This window comes from Chelonia mydas, chromosome 2 (assembly GCF_015237465.2).
Source record: "Chelonia mydas isolate rCheMyd1 chromosome 2, rCheMyd1.pri.v2, whole genome shotgun sequence".
NCBI lineage: Eukaryota > Metazoa > Chordata > Testudines > Cheloniidae > Chelonia > Chelonia mydas.
This window is the reverse complement of record NC_057850.1, coordinates 152,501,537-152,529,439: the sequence shown is the minus strand read 5'-3', so window position 1 is coordinate 152,529,439 and position 27,903 is coordinate 152,501,537. Positions and strand designations below refer to the sequence as shown.

At 42.4% G+C, this 27,903-nt stretch overlaps 1 protein-coding gene across 6 annotated transcripts in view; it reads right to left on the bottom strand.

The window, feature by feature from the left end:
- The window catches only part of PLEKHG4B (pleckstrin homology and RhoGEF domain containing G4B), a 196,888-nt gene that overhangs the window by 85,133 nt on the left and 83,852 nt on the right, over positions 1–27,903 (bottom strand). For all 6 annotated transcript variants that reach the window (XM_043540377.1, XM_043540381.1, XM_043540382.1 and 3 more), the window contains one exon: positions 15,047–15,244. In XM_043540377.1, coding sequence (XP_043396312.1) covers positions 15,047–15,244 — 198 coding nt within the window. The remainder of the gene's footprint in view (positions 1–15,046; positions 15,245–27,903) is intronic.

Sequence of the window (27,903 nt, the reverse complement as noted above, 5' to 3'; positions counted from 1 at the left end):
GCAGAAAAGGAATGACTCTTTCTCCAAGAAACAAAGAAGAAGCCCCACACAAAATTATACTGCAGCCATAATAATCACCACAAAAATACGTCTGGCACAAGAAGACCAACTGGAAAGAGACTAGGTGAAATCCAGGCCACTTGAAATCATTCAGGGTCATTTGTACACGGTGTATCAGTCCACTCTAGAGAGGTGCAAATTCTAGTAAACACTAGCATGTTGTGCACTAACTGGCCTGCATGGACCCTCCTGGTGCGCACTAAAAGTTCCCTAGTGAAAGTTAATGTAGTCTCACATCATTAACGTGCACAGGGAAATGTTTAGTGCACTCCAGCAGAGTCCGCATGGGCCAGTTAGAGCACAACACGCAAGTGTGCACTAGAAGTTACACCCTTCTAAGGCAGACGAATGCACCATGCAGACAAGCCCTTACTTCAGGGAACCAGAATGTCACTCATTCACTCTAACAGCAAATCATTCTGTAAAAAAACATTTTTAAATGATATATTACATATAAGACAAATATTAAAATGATGCAAATTTTTCAAATACAATGCAGACATCTCTTGGACTTCTTTGCTAGTTTAATATGTTAGAAGAAACCACAGGACCTTCATACAGGGAAAAGCATCAGATTATGTGTGGTCAATAGAAAATTAAATGAGGTCACTTTAAAGAATTATTATCCATACCATGACCAGATGATATCTGGAATACTGTAGCAGGTTCAATCTGGTTTTCCCACACTGGATCTTAAAAATGGGTATTGGCAAGTGGAAGTGGATCCAAAGGACAGGGAAAAGACTGCTTTCATAGCAGATAAGGCCCAGGGTAATTTAAAGTGATGCTTTTTGCTTGTGCAATGCACCAGCCACACTGAAAAGTGTACTGCACAGCGTGCCACTCTTAGTCTGTTTGTTATATCTATATGATAGCTGGGTGCATGCTAAAACCTTTGAACAAGAATTGATACATTTACAAATGGTCTGTGATAAGCTTAATGCTGCCAAACTGAAACTGAACCCAAGGAAACATGAATTGTTTCAAAAAAGAGGTAATTTATCTTGGGCACACAAACAGCAAAGGGGGAATTTCTGCTGACAAAGAAAACAGAGGCTACGCAGAACTGACCAACTCCCCAGACACTCACACTTGGAGATGCCAACAAAAAAAAGTTGCGAACCATTCCTATAAGCTACAAAACATACAGCAGATTAAATCTGAGACCGTAATACTTTGGCACAGGTTTTTCCCATTTCCTATACCACTGGTTCTCAAAGCCGGTCTGCCACTTGTTCAAGGAAAGCCAGCACGTCCTTTGGCCTGCGCCGCTTCCCGCAGCCCCCATTGGCCTGGAGCGGCGAACTGCGGCCAGTGGGATCCGCAATCGGCCGAACTTGCGGACGCGGCAGGAAAACAAACCAGTCCGGCCCGCCAGGGGCTTTCCCTGAACAAGCGGCGGACTGGCTTTGAGAACCACTGTCCTATATCATATTTCATCTTAAAACTACAAACTGTCACCCGGTGACCACAAAGTTTTCACTACCATATTCTGAGGCACCTTTCTAGGTGCCAAATGATTTTCCAGTCACACACTATTTTTATATCAGGATCCTCTCTGTGGGAAGCTTTAGTTGCTCTGAACTCTGTTTCTACCATCCCACACGCATTGTTCCAGTGGATGAACCAGGAACATTTTGGCAAATTATGGGAAGAGAGGAGACAGCCATCTCCTCCTCAGCACACTCCCTTGAGCAACCAATTCCTTGCAATCCTGGTTGGGGCAGCATTTCCAATTAACTGCCCAGGAAAGCCATCTGGACAAGGCATCAGCATTACCATGCTCATGTCCAGGCCTGTGTGAGACTGAAATCCTAGCACTGCAGTTTTTCCAACCACCTGGCAAATTGCCCTCAGGATTCCTGAATCTAAAGAATTATTGCAGGAAAACATGGTCTGTCCTGACCACAAACTTCCTCCCACAAAAATACTGGTGAAAGTGTTCTATGGATGGAGCCATTGCCAGGAGTCCCTTTTGGGTGGTGCAATAACTTCTCTCCGGAAAAGACTTTTGCAGTAATAAGCCACCACCTTAAGTTCTTTGGGCTCCTATGTCAATACTGACCCCAAACCATCAGCGCTAGCATCTGTGACCAATATGAAAAGGGGTTTTAAAACACAGATAGGCCAAGACAGACGCAGTCACCAGAGCTTTTTTTCAACTCTGAAAATGCTACTTCACACTCTGCTAACCACTGAATTGGTTTCCCTTTCTCACCCAACCTATGCAATGGTTTTACTATATTGGCAAACCCACAAATAAGGCTTCAGCAATAGGAGCAGAGTCCTACATCTGTGAAGGATTGGGCAAAGGAGACTCACCCCGACCATTAGGCCATGTCCCAATACACTTCCCTCCTCTCTCCACTTCTCTCTCGCTCGCTGAGCTGTCCTTGGTGTCTGTTTTTTCTTCTCTCATTTCCACCCCCATTTTATTTTTGCTTTTATTTGTTATTCTAATTTAGATGTTTTTATTTTTTGTCACCATAGAATTTGTCCCTAAAGCCTGAATTTGGTTGATAAATGAAGAATAGCTTGCTTTCCTGGCACAATGAAAATAATTAAATTATAATAATAATCCTTATGATCACTTTAACTAGTTTTTAAATATTAAATTCAGATGCATCTAAAAACCTGTGCATAGTTATAAAGACCAGGCATGCTTCTGAGTAACAGGATGATTTAGTTGCTACATTAATAAGCACTCTATAAATCAATGAAGCAAATAATTAAATAAAATACAGGTGGTGGCATTTTTGTCAACAGAGTAATAAAATATTTTGCTCAGAGAAAAAATAATGAATAGTTTGTAGATGCAAAGCACCTGTCCAGACCTGAAAGAGAGAAAGATCCCCTGGGCCTGCCTGCTATCTGCCTCAGTAACCACAAATCTAATGACTTAATCAGTAAGCTCATCTACCAAGGTACTGGACAACCACAAAGGCGGTCTATTGCTCCAGGAAAGAGATTTCTATTATACAATGGAAGTGTTCATAGCCTAAGAGTCTTTGATAACATTAAATCAGACATAAAATACCTCAACCTACAATATAAGTAATGTCTGAAATCATACACACAAGGGCAAGTTGTAGTGGCATTACAGTTATATGGCAGTTCCTCAACGAGTATATTGGTACCAATTAAAGTTTAGTACTATTTAGCTCTCACATTGTGCTTTTAATCAGTAGATCTCAAAATGCTTTACAAAAGAGGTTAGTATCATTATCCCCATCTTACAGATGAGGAAACTGAGGCACAGAAAGTTCATGTAACTTCAGCTGGGAATAGAACCTAGGTCCCCTAAGTTCAAGTCCCTTGCTCTATCCACTAGGCCACATAATTACTTCAGTACAACTTTGACAAATGCAGATTTTGTTACAAACTCAGAATTTGTGTCAGGTGTGCTAAAGGGGTCACTGAGGCTGATGAACCTTTTGACCAAACTTGGGCAGAGTTTGGAGTGAACCTCAACAGATCTATGGTTTTGGGTGGAAGCCATTAAAAATCCAGTGGTTTAGCCTGGTTTCATTTGGACACCAGGAAAAACTTGTCAGGGCATCAGCTAGTTTTTGCTTTGGTTTGAACCTAAAACTTAAAAGTGAAGCAGAACAGCCGGAGAGCCACATGAAGCAAAACCAGAAACTAAGTTGGCACGAGTTTTGGGAGTTAAAAGTGCACAGTTCTAGTAGAAATGTCTTATTTCCCAGAGACCACACTGAAAACATAGCTCTTATTTTGCTTGATCACTTGTTCTCCCATAAGCCACTTATAATTTGCTTTTACAATCCACTGTTTAAGCATTTGAACCAGAAAGTTTGGTGCCTTTCTGCATAGACTGTACCTCCCTTTGACAATTACCTGAGTGTTACACTTTGGAAATACTTGCATATATTTTGTCTTGCCAATAAAAATGATTAAGTTTGAATTTATTTAGGTTTGGCAATTTTCAGCTACTAATAAGTAAGTTAAACGCTGATTACTATACAGCTGCATCTATTTAAATTTTAAACAAACAGTAAAGCAAATGTCTCTGGACTAAAACACTTTACTTTTCACCCCAATTCCTTCATACTGTGTTCTGGTTAATTCAGCAACAATCTGACATCTCCTGCCACACAGAGATCAGTTACTTGAGTTGCATGTATGGGCACATTTGTCTTGTGTACGAAGAAATCAGTAGTGCTGTAAACCATCATTTGAAAAGTAATGTTTTTCTGTATTCTCTCTCCCTCCCTGTCCTTCCCCCTATGCAACAATGTGTTTAAAAATTCCACAGAGGCACTGAATTCGAGAACCCATGAAGATATAGAAGGGCTAATTGATAGGTTCATAGATCACTCTGTCCCACAGTGGCACAGGCAGAAGCAGGGCGGAGGAACCAGGCAACTCCATCAGATTGTCTTTGTGGAATTTCCTAGTGATTAATGCCTCAGGTAAGAGGGTTCTGAGGAGGGCAGAGCAGGTAGGGAGCACAGCCTAGTATTCATGAAAGAGACGCTCTAGCCCTAGAGGCAGAGGCCTATGCACAAAAGGCACTCCACAGCAGCTGCAGAGAGGATCCAGAGGGAGTTAGTATTGTTACCATCAGGTTTTGGTTTAGGTTAGCTCAAAGTGATGTTGTGGGGAGTGGCTGGTCTTCCTCTCCACATCTTCCTATATCCAGCAGGAGCACTTTCACAGGATGGTGGTTTCCCTGGAGCTATACCTTCGCCCTTCCAAAGCCCCTTCTGGCATTCCCTCTCTTTGTGGCACCAGAGGAAAAGCTCTAGACTACCAAACTTTGAGATGGAAAACACCTATTGGGTTATTTAACTCACTGTCCAGGGAGGGGCTAATCCAGGTCTGTTATCTACAGTATCTTCTACAGTGCTTTGTCCAGACTGGTTTTAAATGACTCTAGACTCTCCTGTCTCTAATTTGTTTTCTGAATATCATGAAATCAACAAAAGTTCATTTTTCTTGCATCTATTTAGGCTATGGAGATTATGTTGTTTTTAAACTGCCAGTGGAAGCAATGGTAGGTTCAGCTTCCCAGCCAGGTAACTGGAAGTTATCAGCAAAAAAGGAAACAAGGGTGAGAAGAAAGGCATTTGTGGGTTGAAACCTCTGTCATTAAGGAAATGAATAACTGCATGTAGTACATAGCATATGCTATGGCAAGAAAACTGTCCATTGTGTGACTACAACGAAATAGTCATTAAACCCCTTATTCTGAGTGCTGCTGAGATTCTATATTTTGGACAAATGCTGGATTATAAATCCTTCAGTGCCTTGTAAATTACAGCCTGAGGACTGTAAATCTTCACATCATTTCCTGACTGGTTGCATTCCTGAGAAACTTCCAGTTCACAAGTATAAATATGGGCAAAAATTTCCCTCCCTCTCACACCGCCCTCATCCCCACAACCTGATCCTCCTCCCACTGAAGTCAGTTGAAATACTAACTTCAATGAAATCAGGATTGGGACCTGAAAACTTTAATGAGGCTGTTGTGACTTGCATAGTTCTAGCAAAAAGCAGAGACTCCGAATTCTGAATTAGTGTTTTTGCATTCAAAAGAGGTTGTAAGTTAACATGACTGATTATCCTTAATTGTTTTAATAATCACCTCAGCTATTGTCTATCAGGCAAAGTCCCTCTTCATTATATCAATTTCATGTAACCATGAGATACGGAATCCAAACACTTCGATGGTTTGTCTCTGACAGTGCTCATGTTATCATTTACTCACTCCAAATATAAATACCTCACTGATGTGGCTATCTTGATTTAAGGCTTGAACCTGCAAAACCCATAGTCACAAAAGTAATCCCATTATCCTAATGGAAATCAGAGCTACTTGCATAAGCAAGGGCTGACAGCATGGACAACACAAGGATAAAAATGAAAGGGTTCCATGCACCTGGATAACAATACATGTTTAGTTTCCAGTCTCTCTAGAATATAATTATCAGTTACAAAGAGGTATAATTAAAAATGGAAAATCTGAAAATCTGAGCTATGAAACCACCCAACTGTCTGCAGACTCCAACAATATATTTCTTATACTTGTTTATGTCTCTTAAATTTAGTGAGCTGTGGTTTGATTACTGAGTTCCCAATAAACCGTGCATTTGATTTTAAACAATATTTTCAATATTGACACTAATTAAAGCTCAGGCTTGGGCAGTGCTGAGCATGGAAACTGAGTCCACTCAGCATCTGCCAGATATGAAGCACCTTGCAAAACTGGTCCAAAAGTTTATTAAAAAAAAGGACATAAGAAAAATACTGAAGCCAAAAACCTTAATATGGGACCATTATCAAGGAATATCAATTGTAATGAGTAGTGGCATGTGTGAAGACTCAAAGATTTGTTTCATATTTGCATTTGAGGAGCAGGGGAGAGAGGGAGGATTATCCTAGTAATTTGGTTTGTTTCAGATCCCAGATATCAATATTGTCTGATCAGATAAAGTGTACTTGGCAATGTTTGAAGCCTTTAAGTAGGAACATTTGGGTGAAATATAGTGAAAGAAAGAAAAGAAGCAGACCATAGGATAGGAATCTTCACTCTTCTCTACCCTAAGGCCCAAGGAAGGGAGCTGCAGATTGGTACAGTGGGAAAGTGACATCATCATTTCCTTGCTCTGATGATTTCCCGTCCCTTCCCCCTGCATGGTCCACAGAAGGTGGAGAGCCTGGCTAGCAAACCAGGCAAAAAGCAAGATATGAGATCTGCGTCTCTTTAGCTCTGTCTGATCATGAGTAAGCTACACAGAGATAGAGGAGAGTTGATTGTGTCTCCTAGTAAGGATCTAGTGCTATCCAGTAAGGGACAGATGGGAGAAACATCTTGCAGCCCAATGTTTTTGGACTGTCAGTTGTGAACAGTGAGTTTTCCAAACAGCAAACAGATAGTCACTCTTTTCAACAAATGTATTATTTTTATGCTCCCATCCCTCCTATCAATCTAACCAATCTTTATGTCTCCACATTCCTCTACAGTGGAGTAAAAGCAACACAAAGTTTAATCATCACACTTTAAAAATTCATATTTGAATTCTATGGGGCTAATTACCCCCTTTCTGAACTGGTGGTACCAAGATGTGCAGAGTTATCACAGAAGTGCTCAGAGGCATTCTGACTGCATGAGATCAAAGCAACTGGGAATGCTTTGAGAAGAGAGCCTGAAAGGGGAATCATGAACTCTTCCCAGTACCTGCTGCCATATGTTAGCACGCACACAGAGGATGGTGGGGCTCTTACCACATCTCCATCCTGATTGGCCTCCAACGTAGGACTCTGCTGAGCTACTAAGCATACTAGCTGGCTCATCAACTTCGTGCTAAAGGAAAGACTAGGGGCCAGAGCCTCAGCTAGTATAAAGAGACATAGCTCCACGGGCTTCAATGGAGCTATGACAATTTACACCAACCAAGGATCTGGCCCTCAGTTTATATTTTGTACCTGATGCCTGTTTCCCTGTTAATTGTACTAAAAATGCCTTATTGCTCCTTCCGCAAACCTACTCATGTAGGAGAAGCTGGAAATTTGCCCTTTGACTTTAAAAGAACATAAGGTGCAAAGAAATTCAGCCCCGGTGCTCCAGTAAGACCTATGTATCGGTACCAAGATCCAAGTGCAGCAACCAACAGGAAAGCAATAGAGAGCAAAGGTTTTGGATTTGTTGGTACTGTAATCATAATCGTATTATTTTTATGCAAAGACGAGAGTGGTCAGAAAGGCTCAAAAACGTGTCAAGTCTACAGAAGAAGGAAGACTTAAATTCAAGTAAATTCAAACTTCAATGCTTTGGGCTTGGGAATAAAGAGAGAGAGCAGACATTTAAACCAGCATTGTTATGCTGACAAGTGATCTGTTTTTGGAATACTGGAATGGGAAAACACAAGTAGAAACCACTAAGAAGCTCCTGAAATACAGAAATACTAGGTGAAAGAAATAAAGCCAGACATCACTCAACAAAAACAATGCAAAGCAAAGTCAAACACATCATGAGAGATATAACAGGCTCACTGAGACTACTGATAGTCTAGATTGAGCATGATTAGAGATAAAGTTGGGCTTCTGGCTGTAATGAGGTCATGACAAAAATACCTTTTCCATAACTACTGTTTCAGTGTCAGCACAGGGTAAATCAGCAGGACAAAGTAGGACACCGAAAAAAAGCCATTAAGTGATAGAACTGGCAGAAGGGAATATGTGATACTGTGTGGTGTGATGGGGAAGGGAGATTCAGATTTCAGCCAATGAGGGGCAACACACATGATATGGGTGAGAAAAAAGTGTGTCAAAGACACAGAAAGCAAAAGTAAAAAACAACCAAGAAAGCAACAAATATTAGAGCAAATATAAACTTTCCTCCCATTGGTGGCTTACACCTCTGATCTCTAGGGTATGCTGTGGAGGTGGGAGATATATATTACCCACTTTGATGAATGGAGATGCAATTATAAGGCTCAAACTCTGCACATGTGCGCACACACACAAATTTTGCTGTAAAGCAGGACTGTGGGGGAGGTAAATCCTTAAATCTACCATGTTTGGCAGAAATTCCCTACAGAACATGCCCTCTAAGAAGACTAGAATGATTTCCACCAGCTGAGGATCTGTCCCAAAGTTTTACTCTTCTTGTTTTTTGGAATCTAGTTTAAATGGAACCAGATTTCTTTGTGAGTAGAAAGAAGGAGCAGGGGAGAAGAGAGGGAGGCTGCATGTACAGACAATTTTCTCAAGTTGGCTCACTGTCAGTCTAGCTCCCCTGACGGAAGCATGGCTCCCAGGACCCCTCTTCCAAAAGCCCCCTGCTCTCAGAGCTGTAGGAAGGGAACTCTGCTTCTGCAGGCCTGAGGAAACTGTTTGGGGGTGAGGGTATATGGGAAGAGAGAACAGTGGGCTTAGAGGGAGAAGGATGGGAAGGGGTCCCTCTTCCACTGCCTTTTCAGAGATCTGCAGGAGGGCAGGACCATGGTCAGGCCTTAGGAGGATTGTTAGGCCTCATATACACACCCCTCCAGCAAATCATGGTCTCATTGGAAGTTCAGTTCCCCTGAGCCTTAGGCTCATTGAGGGCTATACTCAACCACATCTCCCACAAGCCTTTAGTACTTCTTTGGGCCCACCACCACTCCTTACCATAGGCGGTTCATTAGGGGCTATGAACCTTAGGCTTACAGTGTGTGGAGTCAGGAGGCCTTCAAAGAGCCTAATAAAGCTAGCTGATAAGGAGGTGGGAAGGACAGTGCACAAAGACCTGATGGGGCCTATTAAGTCGAAGGAGACAGGAGGAGGAACAGTGAAGTGGTTCATCCTTCCTCGCGAATGCTTACATGTAGCCTGTGGCAGGGGTACTCAGTAAGGAATTCATCAGTCCCCTTTGGGGAACAACAGGAGAGGAAGGAAAGTTTTTCTGCTCTGTTTCTGCTGACCCCCACTCCCGCACTCTCCTCCACAGGAGAGTGGGTGGAGACTGTAGTTAGCATGATACTGTGGCCAAATGACCAAGGTGGCAATCTCCTCACCCCTCCCAACCTCTACTGGATCAGGCCTTTCCTTCTGCAGACCTCCTAGGGTTTGCAGAAACAGGGCTCCTTTCCTGTGGATATTAGGAAAAAACAAAACCTAAGGAAATGTCTCAGGTTTGACACTAAGGTTGCAGGGTACGGAATTAACAAGTCAAACATAAATAAACAGAACACCACGTCAGACCCCCATAAAACTCAGCGTTCAGTTTCCATGGTAGCCAAACTACGTTAATTCTGCCCATATAGTGCTCTCCTGAGAAACCCAGACTACCTTATCTACCCATTACAGTTTCAGCTTGTCATTGACCACAAAAACTAGAACGTCTTAGATATATTTGTATATGGTCTGCAGGAAAAATTACTCTACAATTTCATGATTAAACAAGCAGCCACTCCCCACTCTTCATTAAGGGCCAAACCATGATAGAATCCTAGAGCGTACTCAGCATCTTTTAAGATCTGGCCCTATGATTTCACATGACCACGGATTAAAAAGTAAAGGGGATTGATAGGGCACATTGCCCCTCCTCTGCTGAAAACAGACTAACAGCTCTTCTTCCTCCACAGCTGGTGTGATGAGAGCACCTCCCCTACTATTTGTATCTACCTTAACCAGGGCCAGATTAACTCTCCTTTGGGCCCGGCGATTAGATTTTGTGGGGCCCCTGTATACAAGTCTTTTTCCTGAGAGGGAATTTGGTGCAGGAGGGGGCTGGGGCAGGGGATTGGGGTACAGGAAGGCGTGCGGGGCCTGGGAGGGAATTTGGGGGCAGGAGGGGATTCTGATTAGGGGCAGGAGGTTGGGGTGAAGGAGGGGCTGTGAGGTGTAGGCTCCGACGGGGAGGCGCTTACCACAGGCGGCTCCTGGCCAGCGGCGCAGCAGGGCTCAGGCTGCTTGCCTGCCTGCCATAGCCCCACGCTGCTCCCAGAAGCGCACTGGCACATCTCTGCGCACCCCTTGGGACCTATGGGGATGATGCTGGAGATGGGGGCAGCGCATGGAGCTGCCTTTCCCCACCCCCTCACCAGGGGCCACAGAGACGTGCCAACAGCCAGCCACTTCTGGGAGCAGTGTGGGGCCACAGCATGCAGGCAGCCTGCCTGAGCGTCCCTTTTAGCGGCCCAGAGATCTCTGCCTGTGATTTATTTTTGTGGGACCCCACCTTGAGCCAGGGACCTAGGCTGCAGCCCCTAAAGCCCCTGCCTTAATCCAGCCCTGACCTTAACCACTGCATGCCCTAGACAATTATCTAAATTTCATTAGAGGCAGAGCTAGTGTGGCTCCATATATAAACCTTCCTGATTGTAAAATTTTAGCACTTGCATGAAAAAAAGCAAAACGTTAGTGTGGTGAGAAAGCAGAACACTTCATATTGGAGACATGTGGGTATGCAACCAGTTATAAAACCTCACTTACAGACAGCCCCCCAACCTGAAGCAAATACTCACCAGCAACTACACACCACACCACAGAAACACTAACCCGAGAACCATTCCCTGTAACAAACCCCATTGCCTTCTCTGTCCCCCTATCTACTCTAGCGACACCATCAGAGGACCCAACCACACTATCAGAGGCTCATTCACCTGCACATTTACTAGTGTGATATATGCCATCATGTGCCAGCAATGCCCCTCTGCCATGTACATTGGCCAAACTGGACAGTCTCTATGTAAAAGGATAAATGGATACAAATCAAACATCAGGAATGGTAACATACAAAAGCCAGTAGGAGAATACTTCAATATCCCTGGACACTCAATAACAGATTTAAAGGTAGCCATTCTTCAACAAAAAAACTTCAAAAACAGACTTCAGAGAGAAACTGCAGAGCTACAATTCATTTGCAAACTTAACACCATCAATTTGGGCCTGAATAGGGACTGGGAGTGATTGGCTCACTACAAAAGCAATTTTCCCTCTCTTGGTATTGACACCTCCTCAACAATTATTGGGAGTGGACCACATCCACCCTGACTAAATTGGCCTTCATCATTGGTTCTCCACTTGTAAGGTAACTCCCTTCTCTTCATGTGCCAATATACGTTTATGTCTGTATCTATAATCTGCATCTGAAGAAGTGGGTTTTTTATGCACAAAATCTTATGCCCAAATAAATCTGTTAGTCTTTAAGATGCCACCAGACTCCTTGTTGTTTTTGTGGATACAGACTAACATGGCTACCCCTCTGATAGTTATAAAACCCACATTTTTTGTCATCTACTTCTGATACTTCATCTGCAAAGGAGGGAAAATGGTAGCCTGGCATCTCTACAAGTGCTGAGTTAAAGTAGTTTGGCTATCTTAATTGGGAATTTCCATAATTTCAAATATTTGGGTTTCTTATAAGTGCAACCTTAACTTTGAATTTCCTGGGTCTCTGAGTGAGTGAGTGAGAAGCAGAAATATAGAGGTAGTACACGTTCAGAACTCTGATACCTGACTGCAATCTTCACTTCACATTAAAGTTTTTTTGTTTGGGAATACTTCTGTTGTAAGACTCTTAAGAAATTTGTTAAATGAAAGCCATTACCTGTAGCAAAGCCACATGACAAAATACAAACATAAAAAAGACATATTGCTAGGTGCTAAAAAATATATTTAAAAGAATGATCTAAGAATAATTTCCCCACCTAATGGACAAATACATATACAACTCAGTGCCCTCAAAAAACCCTACATCAAAACAAAATGTGCTACAATAAAAACATAACAAAGAAAACCAAGTACATAAACTATCCATTACGTAAGTCATATCTACTTTGGAGCACTTCCAATAACTCGCTAAGGAACGATTAAGCAGGATGGTGATTCAATTCCTTCCTCAGTTGAGCACAGCAGAAGACTACAGATGCAGCTGTAATACAGCATGACTTAAGGCAAGACATATTAAGGATGGAAAGAACAGTCCGTCAGTGATCTAATTCTCACCTCCGTCCTCAAAAATACACACTGACTTTGACCTAGTGTCCAGACTCACCCCTCTTTTGTGGGGTTGGCTTATAATTAAGGCTACAATTTAATCATGAGTATTTTTAGTAAAAGTCATGGACAGGTCACAGGCAAAAAACAAAAAAAATCATGGCCCGTGACTTATCCATGATTGATATTAAAAATACTCATGATTGAATCTTGGTGGGGAGTTGGGGGTCCCGCTGCAGGGGAAGAACCCCATGGAATCCATGACTTCTACAACCTCCATGACAGACACAGAGCCCTACTTATAACAAACAACCTAAATCTCAGTGTAAGCCCACGTTTCCTGCCCGAGTATGGCTGTTCCAGTAGTTTCCTTTCCAGGATCTCTTCTGTCTTAGCTTCCTATCACCTCTGCCCTGAGAGACACTCCAGCCTCTCTGTGTACCCTGGGAGGAGTTAATGAGCCACACTTACTAACTTCAGGAGTTCTACGCAGGTTTCTAACATCTGCTAATGGTAGTGGGTCAACAGAGAAGCCTGCTATCTTGTTACACAGCCCACCCCTCAGACAGAACCCCAATCCTTTTTTAGGTACAAAAATACTGGGAAAGTATATCCAGCTCATTTTTCTTTCCTGCCTGCTCACCAACAAGCATCACTGCTAATTTGAATGCTATCTCTGGATCTCATGAGCTGAGCATGGCACTTAGCAGCAAGCAGGAAAAGTTGTGGCAGTGGAGGTCTGCAGAAAGACAACAGTAGTTCACTCTGGAAAAAGCTAATGATGGTAAAAAAACCAACAACTTTTTTTAAAATTTAAAGCTAAAGGAATGGAAAGCCAGAGGCAGCCTGCTGATAATGCCGAAAACCTGAACCAAGCAGCATTATTATTTTAACAGGTTGGGGAGAATGATTCAAGAGCATCATGCACCAAAGAGTTGAAAGGAAGCTCACCGAATATGCCAAGCTAGGGGGAGAAAAATGAAACCAGACAGGCAATAGCTCAGTAGGACGGCAAATTTCACAGACGTTATAGAAATGTAGGGCTGGAAGGGACCTCAAAAGATCATCTAGTCTATCCTCAAGTTCTGAGGGAGGATTAAGTATTTGATACTCTTTTACCAAGTGTAAACACATCAGAAATCTAAATGAAACTACTCAGGTGGAAAAGACAACCCAGAGAAGAGACAACAATTAGCATTTTCTGAAAATCTCCAACAGCATATAACGATTTGGGGAAAATGAAAATCATATTTCACCTATGTTTATATTACTAGTGCTGAAGAATGGAAAGGAAAAAGGGGAGTTGATTCCCATTTTAGAGAAATAGATTCCTAAAATTCTGTCTTTGAGACATGCAATAGAAATATTCAAAGGAAAGCTAATCCAGACACAGTACCATTATATTTCAGGTTGGGACCACCATAATAAAGAGAAGTTCCTTGCTGGTAGGCACCAAAAGAGACAGTATGTGACTGATAAATAATTCCACCTCTGAGGATGGCGAGACTGAATACAGAATAGGGGCAGATAAGAGCTGCATCTATGCAGCATGATGTGGAACCAAACTGTGGATGTGGTAAGTTCATGCAAAGGAGCCCTCTGCTCTGTCCATCGATTGATGCTCTTCTCTCCTGCATCATGGACCCACAGTGTTCACTAGGGTTGCAGTCAGCTGTGAGGAACTGCTGCACGGAGAGAAGGTGGTCAGAAGAGAGTCCTTGTAGTTACAAAACTTAAATGGGGAGATGTCTTATTTGGAGTGTGGAGGAGCTGACAGGGTGCTTGTATCTGCCATTTGCATGCAATGGTAGTTCTTCTGGGTCTTGACTTCTCTACTTCCTGTCAGCTATACCATATTGGAGATGCCAGACAGGAGTGCTGAGACAGAGGAGTATAAGTCCTCCAAGGTTCACTCCAATTGTCTGTCAATCAATCAGTCGCTGGAAAAATCCTCCCCCCAACACTGAGGATGTCACCCATCAGGACTTAAACCTCTGCGGCCATGAACCCCAAGTGGACTGTACAGCTCTAGCCAGCTCCAGACTCCAGACACATCACTGGACAGGATTTTAGACAGCTTGGAAAAGAAAATAACCACAATAATTTCTTTGCTACAATATCTGCTGTCTTTAAAAATACCTTCCAGACTTACGCTTTTTTTGTTATTGCAAATATTTTATCTTGGTCCTCTATCATTTCAGTGCCTGCACTGGGATATTTAAAATAATTATCAGTTAAAAAGACCATGTTTTCCTTCCCAAATTTTGCTATCAACAACTTCTGTAGATTGCAGCTAATTTCCTGTTTGGGTTTTGCAAGTTAACTCCTTTTCCGGACACAGTTTTAAAAAGGTTGGTAAATAATTCTCTGTCGCTCTTCTCCTTGGTACCTTTAGAATTTGCACTGTTCCCTGGTTATCCAAAATTTTATTTGCTAGACTAAAAGAGCTCTCTAGATCAGAGATTAAATTCCATCTTATCTCTTTTCCCAAGTCAGGAACAAAGGAGGTCTCTGTTTTGCCAGAGTAAGCTATACTTACACAGGTTTCTTGCTGAATGCACTGTAAGGCTCTCTTGGCAGGGACAAGGAAATCAATTAGGCACCTGAGGCCATCTCCTCGATACAGCTTTTCAACTATGCTGAAAAGCTGCCACAGGACAGTGGCAGCTGTGGCCTCGAAAGGTGGGTATAATGCAGAGAGAGTGTTCTGGATGTAGGTGTCAAGGGACTCCGAGTCCTGAAATAAAAAGCAACATGACAGTGCTTTGTGAGAATCAAACATCTAACTGTAAATAAAACACTTTAAAATGTCAATCAATTGATTTCATGGCATGTACACTGGTGGGTGGCTGTTCTTCTGTTTTGCCCAATTTGTACAGTAAGTGTTTTAGCCATTTTTAAAATCATAGTCCCAACTTCTGTAATCTAAACCCCATTCAGCTCTGTTTAAATTTCAATGAAGCTCAACATTTCTTAGAATCAGATTTAGTTGAAACATCTTCACACAAGTTCAGTCATTTATCCAAAATATGAAATGCTGGCACACTAAGCTTCAGTCAAAGTGTATTTCTTAATCCTTCCAACGAGACATACTCTCAGTGATATATATTCACACACACACACACACACACACACAGAGCAATATAGATATATATCATGACATAACATTTATGAACAAAGTTGAAATATCACCTTAAGTTTATAACAACATAATATAAACACTGTGACAGTAACTCTCTAGTCGTTCTGTGAGGAGTGCCTGCATGGAGTGAAAGAATGCTTTCCTTTAAGAATCTCAGTACATATACAAGAATGTCCTTTTTTAGGTACAGAATTTCCTGAGGAAATACCTCGCTTACTATTTCTGGTGGAAATAATCAAGCCTGGATTAAAACAAAAATTCAATTTCAAAAGGGGGCACCAACAATGAAAATACAGTCAGGGGAGGACAATTACCCTCTTTTAGAGCTGGCAGCCATGTCTACAGATGAGGCCATTCAATCCCACTGTTTCTTCTGTAATCAGACTAGCAAGGAGACTTCACCCCCGTGATGGAGTAACAGGGAAGAAGCATTTCCTCCCTAGCTCCTGCCCTGGGTTGTGGAGTCTCTCACAGCCTCTGGGGGTATGGCTGACTAGCTGAGGCACAGGCACTGACTGCCGCTGCTGAGGAGGGCCTCGCTTTAGTGCGCCATAAGCACACAGCCTGTCCAGACTGTGGGACTCCATACGGGCTGCTGAGCATGCTTGGCAGTGCGAGGCTCTTCCCCTATCCTACACACAAGGGCACTTGTTTAAATGGTATTTTTATCCTTTGTCTCACCACGATTCCACCAGTTTGTTCCCCTAATGTTGCCCCTTTGCCTAGCTTCAGCTAACATTGCCAAATTTCTGCTCAATACAAACTGAGCACCTTTGACCCTACCGTGATCCTGATAAGCCAGCTCCTTTGTACACAGACAGATTTGAACCCTATTCCGCTTGACTTGGTGCACTTTTCCCCACTCGGCAATATTGTTCTGATAACAGGATTTTGTCCTGAGCAAAAAAAGTTTTGCTAAGGAGAACTATGGACAATATATCCCACAGAATCCAGAAAATTGGTACACAAATATTAAAAATCTTGACATTAAGGGGAAATGTGTAGATGACTCCCGAATTTTTGTATAAATAATTAGTGTAAATGATATGGCTGATTTTTTGCTATAAAATGAACTGCTGCTAGAATGAACAATTCTACAGTATGCATGCATGCACATATAAAATGTATATCTCTATATCTACACAAATAGTTACATATGACCTACGGATTCAGAAGTGACTCCATAGTCAAGAATGAAAGATAATTCCCATTCTAAGCCCAAATTTAGACTGTAGTTTCTCCAAAACCTGCTTTTGGCATGACATTTCTCGTGCTTAGTCTCAGCATAGTGTAGATTTTTATTTTCTATTTAAGATATATATATTAATTTTGAACATTAGAAACTGATTGGACAAGACATTTCTTGATACGAGACTTTGAGAAACAACTGTTCTTTCTTCCTGGAGAAAGAGTGCTGTTTGAAACATTTCTATATCATCTCAAAAACTGGAAATAAACTCTTTGAATAAACTTGGATTACAATGGTCTGAAAATGAAGGACATGCATGAACGCTGAAGGGATCCTGAATTTATTTACACTTGTTTAATACTGCTCAAGAGACTGAGCTTATTTTTACAGCTGAGAATTTGGGGCCTGATAATACATTTGTAACCACAGCCTCATGCATTCCGTGATTCTTCAGCTGCATTATTTGCCTCAGTATCCTGCCCTGACTACAGAACTGTGCTTCAGAATCAAAACTGCCAAAAATAAAATTACATTTCTAACTGATTTGGTTGTGAAAGCAACAGTGTAAACTGACACAGTGTTTTTTGAGTTTGCAGACAGTCTGCAGCAATAGCTCAGTGAGCCATGAACTACGTTAGTTCATCTTGATGGATGGTTGACTTGGAAATCTGATTGTACTAGTTTATATGTCAACGTGGTTAAATATTTCACTGCTGATCGTTTTTGTGGAAAGAGCTCTAATTTGTTAACCCTTCCACTTAAATCCTCTGCACCTTTCTTATCTGTTGTACCACCTCAGGGGGCACTCCAGTAGGCACAGTGTCTCAGACAGCTGTTGTGTCAGCCCTTAGAAGATGCACATGGAGCTGCTAGCCCTGCTGTGCCCTTACACACAATGCAGTGCAAGTACCGCAACTATGGTTGGCCGCTGTAGAGAGGGAGCAAAGGGGAATACAGGTTTGTTCACCCACACGATGGCCAATCACTGTTTGTTTACCCACACGATGGCCAATCACTGTTTGGCATATGAGGATTTGTGACAGATGGGGAAGAGGGAATATGGCTATGTCAAATAATGAATTCCATTTTGTGATCATCATGTTGTATTTCAATCTCCACTTTGAATGTAACATTCAGGGTGGTTTAGAGCACCTATTTTGTAGCAAGTACTTGACCCTTACTGGTCTATACCTAAAATGTAGGTCTACCTAGCTATATTACTCAGGGCTGTGAAAAGTTTCATGCCTTGTGTAATGTAGTTAAGTTGACCTAACCTCACTGTAGACGAAGCTGAATTCTTCTATCTACCTAGCTACCACCCTTCGAAGGGGTGGATTTACTACAGTGACAGAAAAATCCCTTCTGATGCTGTAGTAAGTGTCTACATTACAAAGTGTAGCTGCAAGTGCTGAAGCTGTGCCACTGTTGTGCGGATAGCATAGACATATCCAGCGGAGGAACTATTTCTGGAAAGCTGTGATGGACCAATCAAGGGCCATCCACACTGAATGGCTCTACCCTAGCAGAACACTAGGTTTTCTACCAGGAGGGCTCACAGCTTCAGCTGTCACCTCAGGGTGGTGGGGGATGGGGCTCCAGCTGTGAGCTTGGCACCTAACTGACAGCTGGGGTGGTGTGCAGCTGTGAGCCCACTGATGGGCTCAATTTTACACCATAGAGCCTAATCAGCAGTGAAACTGACATTCTTGTCAGTTTCATGGCTCCAGCTGTGAACCCCAGGCTCCTGCTCTGATCCTCTGTTCTGAGCCAGAGGCATCCATGAAACTGACAAGAATGACAGCCAGTAGCCAATGTAATTAACACAGTTTCTACATGCACACTGTGTCACCCTAACTACATCAATATAAGTGCTATGCCTCTTGTGGCGGTGGAGTTATGTCAGTGTAGCAGGACGCTTACTTCAGCGGAAGCAGTATTCTAGAGTAGACACTGATATAATTAGGTCAGCATAAGCTGCCGTACATTGACCTAACTCTGTAGTGTAGACCAAGCCTTAGCCAGACCCCCAAGTCATCAACCAACACCCTTTGGGACCATGGAGCCCCATGAGGCACTCTAGCCAGGCACTCTAGCCTAGTTCACTGCTCAGTGGAGGGGTAAATTTATATCCTTCCTTTGTCATGCCTGGATGTGCTGGGGGTTCAGCCCTCATCAGTCCAGCACACCTGCACACAACAAGGCAGAATTTTGGCACAATCTTGACAGGGAAGATATCATCAGCATCATGCAATGCACAAAGTCCCTAACAAAGCACTTTTCAAAGTATTTAATAATTACATTCTGATAGCGCAGCAACACAGCCAACAAAGAAGTCTGCACAAGTTCAACAACTCATCACCTTAGGCATTAGAACGTGCTTTGTTTAGAAGACCATTTGGCCAAGACCCTTTTAAAAAAACTACCAAGACACCACAAACATCCAACTCAAGATGGTGTGAAGAGAGTTTAGTTTAATTTCTCATCCAGTTTCTCATTTCATTTCAATGAGACTTTACAGACGAACAATACTACAATGCTACTTTATATGCTGTGTTACATGGAAAGGTGGTTTGTGCTGGAGTTTATATTGTTTATTTTGCATTAATTTGTTAATAAAGCCATGACCTAGGAAAGTGGGTGATTTTGACCCAAAATAGCATGTGAATTTTGTTTTAATGCCAGCTGGGAAGGCCACCTGTTTACAGAGAGCAGCACGAATTTTCTGTACCACATGATATTGCATTGTGTTGCATGTAAGTGTTGGACCGGGGATGTGGGAACCATCGAACCACTCTGTGCACCCCATTGAGTTACCAGTGTCTCTTCTCCCTCATAGCAGGGAAAATGAGTCTCTCTTCGTACCACACAGCCAGAAGTGGGGATGAAGAAGAGGAAGACCATGACTCAAAACTGTATTCTAAACTAGCCTGCAATGGGGTGTGTGCTGCATCAGCACTCACTGGCTATGAACCCAAGTCCTGGTGAGGAATTTGAAGCTACAGGCTTTAAGTTCAGGGAAACAGCAGTGCTGGAATTAGTGATATATTGTGGCCTAACCCATGTAGCTCAAAAAAAGAATACCAGGAACTTCCATAGATGGAAGGCAAATGAAAGCACCTCAGTAGTTCCAAAATTCCTAGTCTGGTGAGTGTTCTGCCCACTGAACCATTCTGTCCTGCATCCATACTCAAACTGCTAAAGTCCCAGTTTGGATTAGCTGCAGTTTGTTTTGAAAGCCAGGTCAGAGCAATATCAAAGAGGCTGAGCAAATACCAGGTAGGGTAGGTAAAGGTGTTAACCATATACAGGTAGCTATATGTCTTACAATGTAACACTGTGCCATAATTGGCTAGGATTGTAGAAAGTGCCCTGATGCTTTAAAAACAATTCTTAACGCCGTTACCCCCATTTTTTCAGGCACCATTCTCGCCCACTAGAAGGTAAGAGGAATGGAAAGAGGAGGACACAGAGAAAAAAAATTAAGTGATATGAAGAATGATGCAGAATCAATTGGCATAGAAGGAAAATCAAATTACTTCTGTTTTGTTTTTATTCTGTTATAGACAAAAAATTCAGTCAAGAAGCCTGACTGAGTCTATGTACCCTTTACTAAATTGTAAAACTATCATGTAGGCCAGAGGATAATCACATACCAAACACATAAAATGAGATTGTAACAGTTTGGAAAGCATTTAAGTTCTACTTGTCCATATGTTCATTATCAACACACACACAGTAACAAAGTGTAGTGTACAATTACTGGCACTACTGCACACTGCAGTTGAGAAACAAAAGTCACCCCCTGAAGTTTTGCATATTATAACCATGTAAATTGCTGAAAAGCCCCAGAGAGCACATTTTTAGTCCCTGTGTTTATGTGTGGTTTACATTTTGGGATCTGCTCAGACCCAGCTGTTTTGTTTACCTATTTTATCTGAGCTGTGTACAGGACATGCTGTAGCACACCCTACAATGCAAGAGCCTGAGAGAGTAGTTGACACATTAATGAGGTATATGCTCAGATCATAAAGCATTTCATAAAACTGGTTAACTCAGTGACTATCAACCTATGGCTCTCAAGCCGCATTCACTTCTGAGTGCTATAAACCTGGCTGGTGCTTGGTGTACTATGTCTGATACCCAGCAGAGTAAGTGGAGAGCAATGTACCTGGAGTTGCTAAATGAGAACTACTGAGAGGTGCTAAATGAGAGATGCTAAATGAGACCTGCTGATTCACTTTTATATTTGGTTTGACTGTACCTTGGGTAGGAGGGAGATGGGAGTGGCTCTCTCTCTCTCTCTCGATGTGGAATAGGGTTCTGGGGTAGGGTTGCCAACCCTCCAGGGTTGTCCTGTAGTCTCCAGGAATTAAAGATGAATTGTTAATTAAAGTTTGCATCATGTGATATAAATCTCCAGGAATACATCCAACCAAAATTAGCAACCCTGATCCAAGGCTGAGTAGTCTTAAGGGAAGAACCTCACAAACAGCTAAACATGGGGAGGTGGTTTGTGCTGGAGTTTATATTGTTTATTTTGCATTAATTTGTTAATAAAGCCATGCCCTAGGAAAGGGCGTGAGTTTTGACCCCAAATAGCATGTGAACTTTGTTTTAATGCCAACTGGGAAGGCCACCTGTTTACATAGAGTGGCAGGAATTTTCTGTACCACATGATACATGCAACACAATGCAGTAAGTGTTGACAATTGGACTGGGGATGTAGGAACCATCGAACCACTCTGTGCTCCCCATCGAGTTACCAGTGACTCTTCTCCCTCAGAGCAGGGAAAATGAGTGTCTCTTCGTACCAAACAGCCAGCAGGAGAAGCAGAAGAAGAGGAAGACCATGATTCAAAGCTGTATTCTAAACTAGTGTCTTCATTCACCTGCAGTGGGATGTGTGCTGAACTCCAGAGAGCATTCATAGGCTGCTATGGAAGAGTAATGTCTGTACGCTGCCATCCTTCCGGAGTTTCGACAGGGGGACGCCAGCTCAAGCTCCATAGGATGTTCAACACAGGCTGCCTGGAGAATATATTTAACCAACATATTCCTGAGCTGCCTTGCCACTGGCCACTGTCAGCTGGTCCTCTGGTGGTGGCAGTGATGTTTTAGGTCCCTTTAACACTGCAAGTCCCTTTATGGCTAACTTTTTACCAGATTCTGGGTCCTTGATAGAGCTCGGGGGCGGGGAGAGGGGGGGAAATACACGTGGGAGTTAATTCTGTTTTACAGAGGTTTTAGATATTTTGAAATCTGGTATTGTGTTCCAATTAGGATTGAAAACCAAAATTTTTGAAATTCTCTGTGAATTTGACTGGAGCCTGGCTGTGGGGCAGTCCCACCTAGCAGCCTGAGCTGGAGCCACAGATCCTGGAAGCCACATGGGTAAGCTGGCAGGAAACCAGGCAGGTTTCAGACATGAACGTGCCTGGCAGGCCAGGTTCCAGCCTAGGTTCCATTGGAAGTCCACCAGAATCTAACAATCTCTGCAAAACATTTTAATTTTGATGACCTGGCAAATTCTGATGAAAGTATGTCCCACTCTTTTTCCAGCCAGCTTTAGTCCTGGGTTTGTCTGCCATTTATCCCTAGGTCCTTTTCTGCATCCCTGTCTAGAGATTGGCTAGTAGTCTAGCAGGGACCTAGTCTAGAAAACACTGGTTTTCCTACGTGTTTAAAAATCTGTAAATCATCAGAATTGCTATAACTGTGGTTTTTAAACAATTCCACAGAACCTTTTAGAACTGTCTGCTACTGCCCCTCTTCCTGAGGCAGCTTTTCCAGTTTATCAGATAGTAGCATGACAGGACAGCAGCCAGTATAGGAAGCTTTGTTGTCATCCTGCGCACTGTATGTGAGAGAAGAAATAATTATTTCATCCTCTCAACTTTACTCTCTTCCTTTTAATCATTAGAGATTAAAAAAAAAAAAAAAGACAGGAAGCTTCTCTTCCTGTTTAACTTTGTTTCTGATTGAACTGGTTGGATTTAGAGACGGGACTAAGACCTGTCACTGGTCCTAAAAATATTAGTATGCCCTAATGGCATCTCAGCTACAATAATCTTACTTGTGAGGGTCTGAACATTGTCCTAAAAACCTCTCCCTCTCTCTCCCCACAGCATGCACGGGCCGTATTTAAAAATAATTAAACTAATAGATGAAGAGGAAGTCTCCAGTAGCCCAGTAAGAAAATCATGTTTAGGAAAAAAGTTAAGAAGTATTTTTGATTGGAATAAATTAATACAGTAGGTCACTTTAAAGGTTGTATATGAACTATGGTTTTATATTAACTCTTTTCTTAAGTTTATTCTACAGATGTTTAAACAGCAACACTTGAAACTGAGTTTTATTAACACAGAGCACACTGCCGTTAGCATCCCAGAAGAAGCATTAGTGCATTACAAAGCCTGGGAACTCTCCTTAGTCCTTCCTCCTTATCCCCTCACAGATATCAGTATGTAAACAAGAGAACAGCAGCATTGGTAATGGACCTGTTGTGAAGACCAAGGAATTAGTCAGCTGAAAGAGAATAAAGGCCTCATCTTATACAGCCCATGTGGAACAACTAATGTGCATCAAACACCATCTAGTTGTAGGTGTTTGTACAGCTTTAGGCTTGGGTGAAGAACAAATGGAGGAACCCCTGCCCAAACTGAAATGAGAGCTGTTGCAGACTCAGAAGAGCTGAAGTGAATCCTTCAGCTGATGGTGAAGAAATCATTACGCAGATAAAAATAAGAAAGCAACAGCTAAAGTTGTAGCTTCCAAAGTCAGACATGAGGGTCACAACTTTGTATGGTCTTCTAACAGATCACAACCCCCACTTTGTTGTGCTTGATCTTAGATATGGAGGTACCCCCTATTAAGACTAATGATTCTAATAGGCCAGAACCCAAGGGCCTGATTCTTCACTGTGCTACACTTGTTACAGTAGTTTTACACCAGTGTAATTGCACTGGAGCCAAGAGAGTTGTACAGCTCTAGAGCTGGTGGGGAATCAGGCCCCATGCCTTTTCCTTTTTAATGACATAGTGAATGTCTTGCTGTTTTGTTTTCATCTCCTGTAAATTCAATTAACAAGCTATTTCTAGTCATCCAGCAAAGAAGATACAAGCAACTACTGTGCTTGTGTGTGTTTATTTGCATATAAATGTATACATTTATATGCAAATTAGAAGCAAGCACATGACAAGTTGCCAAAGTGAAACCAAACTTTCAGTGGCTTATAGTTTAGCACTCAGTAGTTAAATCTAATCACCTGACAAACTCAAAAAGATAACTGACAAACTCATTGGTATATTATGTCTGTCCTATTTCTGACTTTAAATGGATAATGCATTATACGTGATACTTACTGCAATCACTGTTTGTAAATAATAAGAAAACTAAGATCACAAACAAGCCTTCCTTGGCCAATACTGGCAATGATTCAGCAGTTACATAAATTTCCCTTTCCCTGTGAAAAGCATCTCTCTCTCCTAATGAACTGGAGCGGCGCAGTCCTCATCCATGTTTCTAGTGTGTTGTTCAGAAATAGGCACAACAAAGAGGTGAATTATGGGATAGATCAAAGGGAATTCTGGCATTTTATCTCACATTTCCAGAATTCTCTATGGTAGAGGTTATCCCACAATACACATCAGAAGTTTCCATTAAAGCAGAGAGCCTGCAAGCAGTGCAGATCTCTGGGAGAACACCACACTTCTAGTGACTCAGCGTGCTGTTACATAAACACAAGCACTGACACACACATCGGCACAGTGCACTCCACCAAAACAGATTTGCGGGTAGCACTATGCCAACCAAGCTTTTACTGGTGTGACTTTTGTCTATGGGCAAGCACTTAGATATAGGGCAAAATCCTGCTCTTGCTATTATGTGGTCTATAGGGGGGAAAAGCAGAGCAGTAGGAGCCAAGATGTTCCATGAGCAATCCTGCCAGCATTGGAACTTGGAGAAATGCACTTATGAGCACTACTGCTAGGCGCATAAAACATTTTCTATGGCACCAAGCTCTCAGGACTTTACACAGAAAGCTGTATGTCCTGGACCCCTAACATTTTCTATGACAGCAGGAGTGCTCTAAGCACAGTCTCATTCCTCTCTCAGTTAAGATCCATGCACAAAGTTGATTGATTAATGCTACTCAGTGCAGCAATCAGATCCTACATGTTCTATGACTCCACTAAGCAATATTGTGTAGCATAGCCGGCCTGGTGGCCTGGTAGTCTGGCCAGGAATCAGTCATTGAGCCTAAATGAGCATACATAAGCGAGCAGGCGCAAAAGAGAGACAAAGACTGACTGGTAATTTAGAAAGCATTTTGGATTCATCTGGATAAAAAGCTCTGAAAGCAACTCCTCCTCCTTTGTGAAGATTAAGGCAGGCTGGACAGCTACAAGAACGCTGCTGTACACGGGGCAACGGAAATCAAAGTATAAAACTGCAACAGGTAAAATATTCAACATGATGCATTCGATATCTTTCATATCCTGAACAGCACCACTCCGTTTCCCTCTCCCTCCTCCCACATGCACACAAAATGAGGAGCTTGCCTCTTGGAAGACCTCCATTTATTCCAGTTTTAATAGAAAATAATAAGTATTACTTTGAATTGCGTGCAGCCAACCTAGAATGACAACTACACATGGAATGAGAGAAAGGCATGTGAAAAGTATTGTTTTCCAAGAGTTTGAAAAGTGTAACTGTTGTCAAGTCAGGAATGTGTCTGCAAAGATGTTTGGGAACACACCAGGAATGGAAAGCACCTTGAGGGAGGAATTTTCTAATAACTAAAAGGACTGCTAATCAAACTGTTTGCCAAAGCAAAAAGGTCTTTCATTTAGGAATTAAGGGTCACTTTAAAACGGCACAAACAGGACAAGCCTACCTATTTAAATTGTATGGATTTAAGGTCAAGGACCATGCCTTCCTTTGTTTGTACAGTATGCTGGGGCCTCAATCCCAACTGGGGCCTTTTGGCTCTATTTCAATGCAAATAAATAAAGTAAAAATGATAATTAATAATGTTAGAGAAAATATACAGCTATTTTATTTTTGTTCTAGGAAGGAGGACATGTCATTCTGAAATAAATAGCTTCAACGAGAATGTACAGCTTCTTCGCACAACTGACGAGGTTTATTATGGGGCTTTTTGTTTTCTTTTGAAGCATAGGCATTAGCTATTGCCAGAGGCAGAGCGCTGGGCTGGATGGGCCACAGGTTTGACCTAGCATGGCAAATCGTACACCTTTTGGAGTGAATGAGTAACAGTGTGAGAATGACTTATGTTTCTCTAGCACCCCCATTCATTCACAAGGAACTAAAACATGACTGGTATACATACAAGAACCACTTGACACACCACTAAATTAAAGCTACCTCTGAGGGAGAAGGCAATAATTATTCCGCACTAGTGAGTTCACATGGTATAACACTGTTTTGGCCAGTAAGTGAAGAAAAATATAGCCAGTCAACACCCCCAAGGAGATTTGAGAGGGCAGGAATGTAGACTCAAATACGTAAATGTCTCTAGGTATGCACTGCACATATGAAATACCTAATGCAGAGGCACAAACTGGGGTTGAGAAAATCCCTTGTCTCAGCCCACATATACCTATGTGGTATGCATAAGGTCTTGTCTCAGCCTCACATCTTGGATGATGTTTGTTTGGCATACGCAAAATTTAGGAATTGCCAGTGTTGTGTGTGTGCAACTTTACCTCTGCCCCTTCTGCATCTGCATTATAATGCAATCACATAATGATACAATACCATACTATTTTTCTACAGGTTGAAAGCTTTGCAGTGGGTAAGGCAAGGGCTCACAAGAACCCTTGTCCCATTCACTGTGCATCTTGGGCTCTGTTTTTCTGGCATACACAAAACCCTAGATGATGTCACATGTATCTAAGGCTGTATAAAATTTTTTATGAAGTTATTATTGTGGCATGGCACCTCCTTCATCTCGCCGGATCAAGCACTTCCCCCTCTGGTGATGGTGGGCCTGAGGTAAATCAGCCCCACCCCACTCTGGACAGTGTTTGTCCTCCCCCCTCTGTACTCCTTTGGCCATATTTCCTGGATAGGCCTCAGGGTAGGCCTACAGGGTGATCCTCCACCAAACAAAAGGGAAAGAGTCCCATACACAAAAAACCAAAGGGTGATACCTTCCCCTGCCTCCTCACTGGGGCTGGGTGTCACCTTGTAGCCTACCCAGGGATGTCAGTCCTTCCCCTAACCTAGCAGGCACTCAGGCTTGTCTGCTTCCCCTATGGGGAGGAGCACAGCCTTCCCTCCTGGAGAAGCTTACTTCCCTGCTGCCACTAGCCTGGTAGCAGCTTGTCTCTCTCGCCCTCCTGGTTTTAAAAGGTCTCAGGCAGCCCTTAACTGGATCCAGGTGTTCCTAATTGACCTGAGGTAACCCCTTCTCATCTTATAGGGAAGAGGGCCTTTAACATTCTAAGGCTAACATATCTGCCTTCCTACACCCTCTTGCAGCCGTCCGGCCTGACTGTCACATATCCCCCCTTCCTGCTCAACACCATTGGGCTACTTTGTCACACTGTGCATTGTTAGAGAGACCAGCTCATACACATATATTGGACAGGGCTCAGGTTCAGTACACAATCTTACCTTTGCCATCTCATAACTTCTGAGTGTTTAACCATACATCCTAAATGTTCCGATCACATAGCTGTTTAGTTTTTTTAATATGGATTTGTGTATAAGGTGGTTTAGAGTAATGGTCATGATAGCAATTGGTTATTGAAGGCATTTGTTTAGCATGTTATCTGTATGCAACTACTGCCTTTTCTTTCTTGTGTAACTCTGGTTTTAATTTGAGATGAGAAAGGTTGTGGGAACTTGCCAGTGTCAAGAAGGAGACTAAATGTCCGTTTTGCCCGGGGCTGTCATGATTTGGTAGAGTAGTCCCAGTGCCTCAGCAGATTACACTGAAACCATAGCTTCTGTTCTGGTTCATTTTGTTCTGACTTTCTACTCTCCCTCTCCACCTCTATCCTTGGGCTACCATAATGCTCACTTTAGAAAACAACCG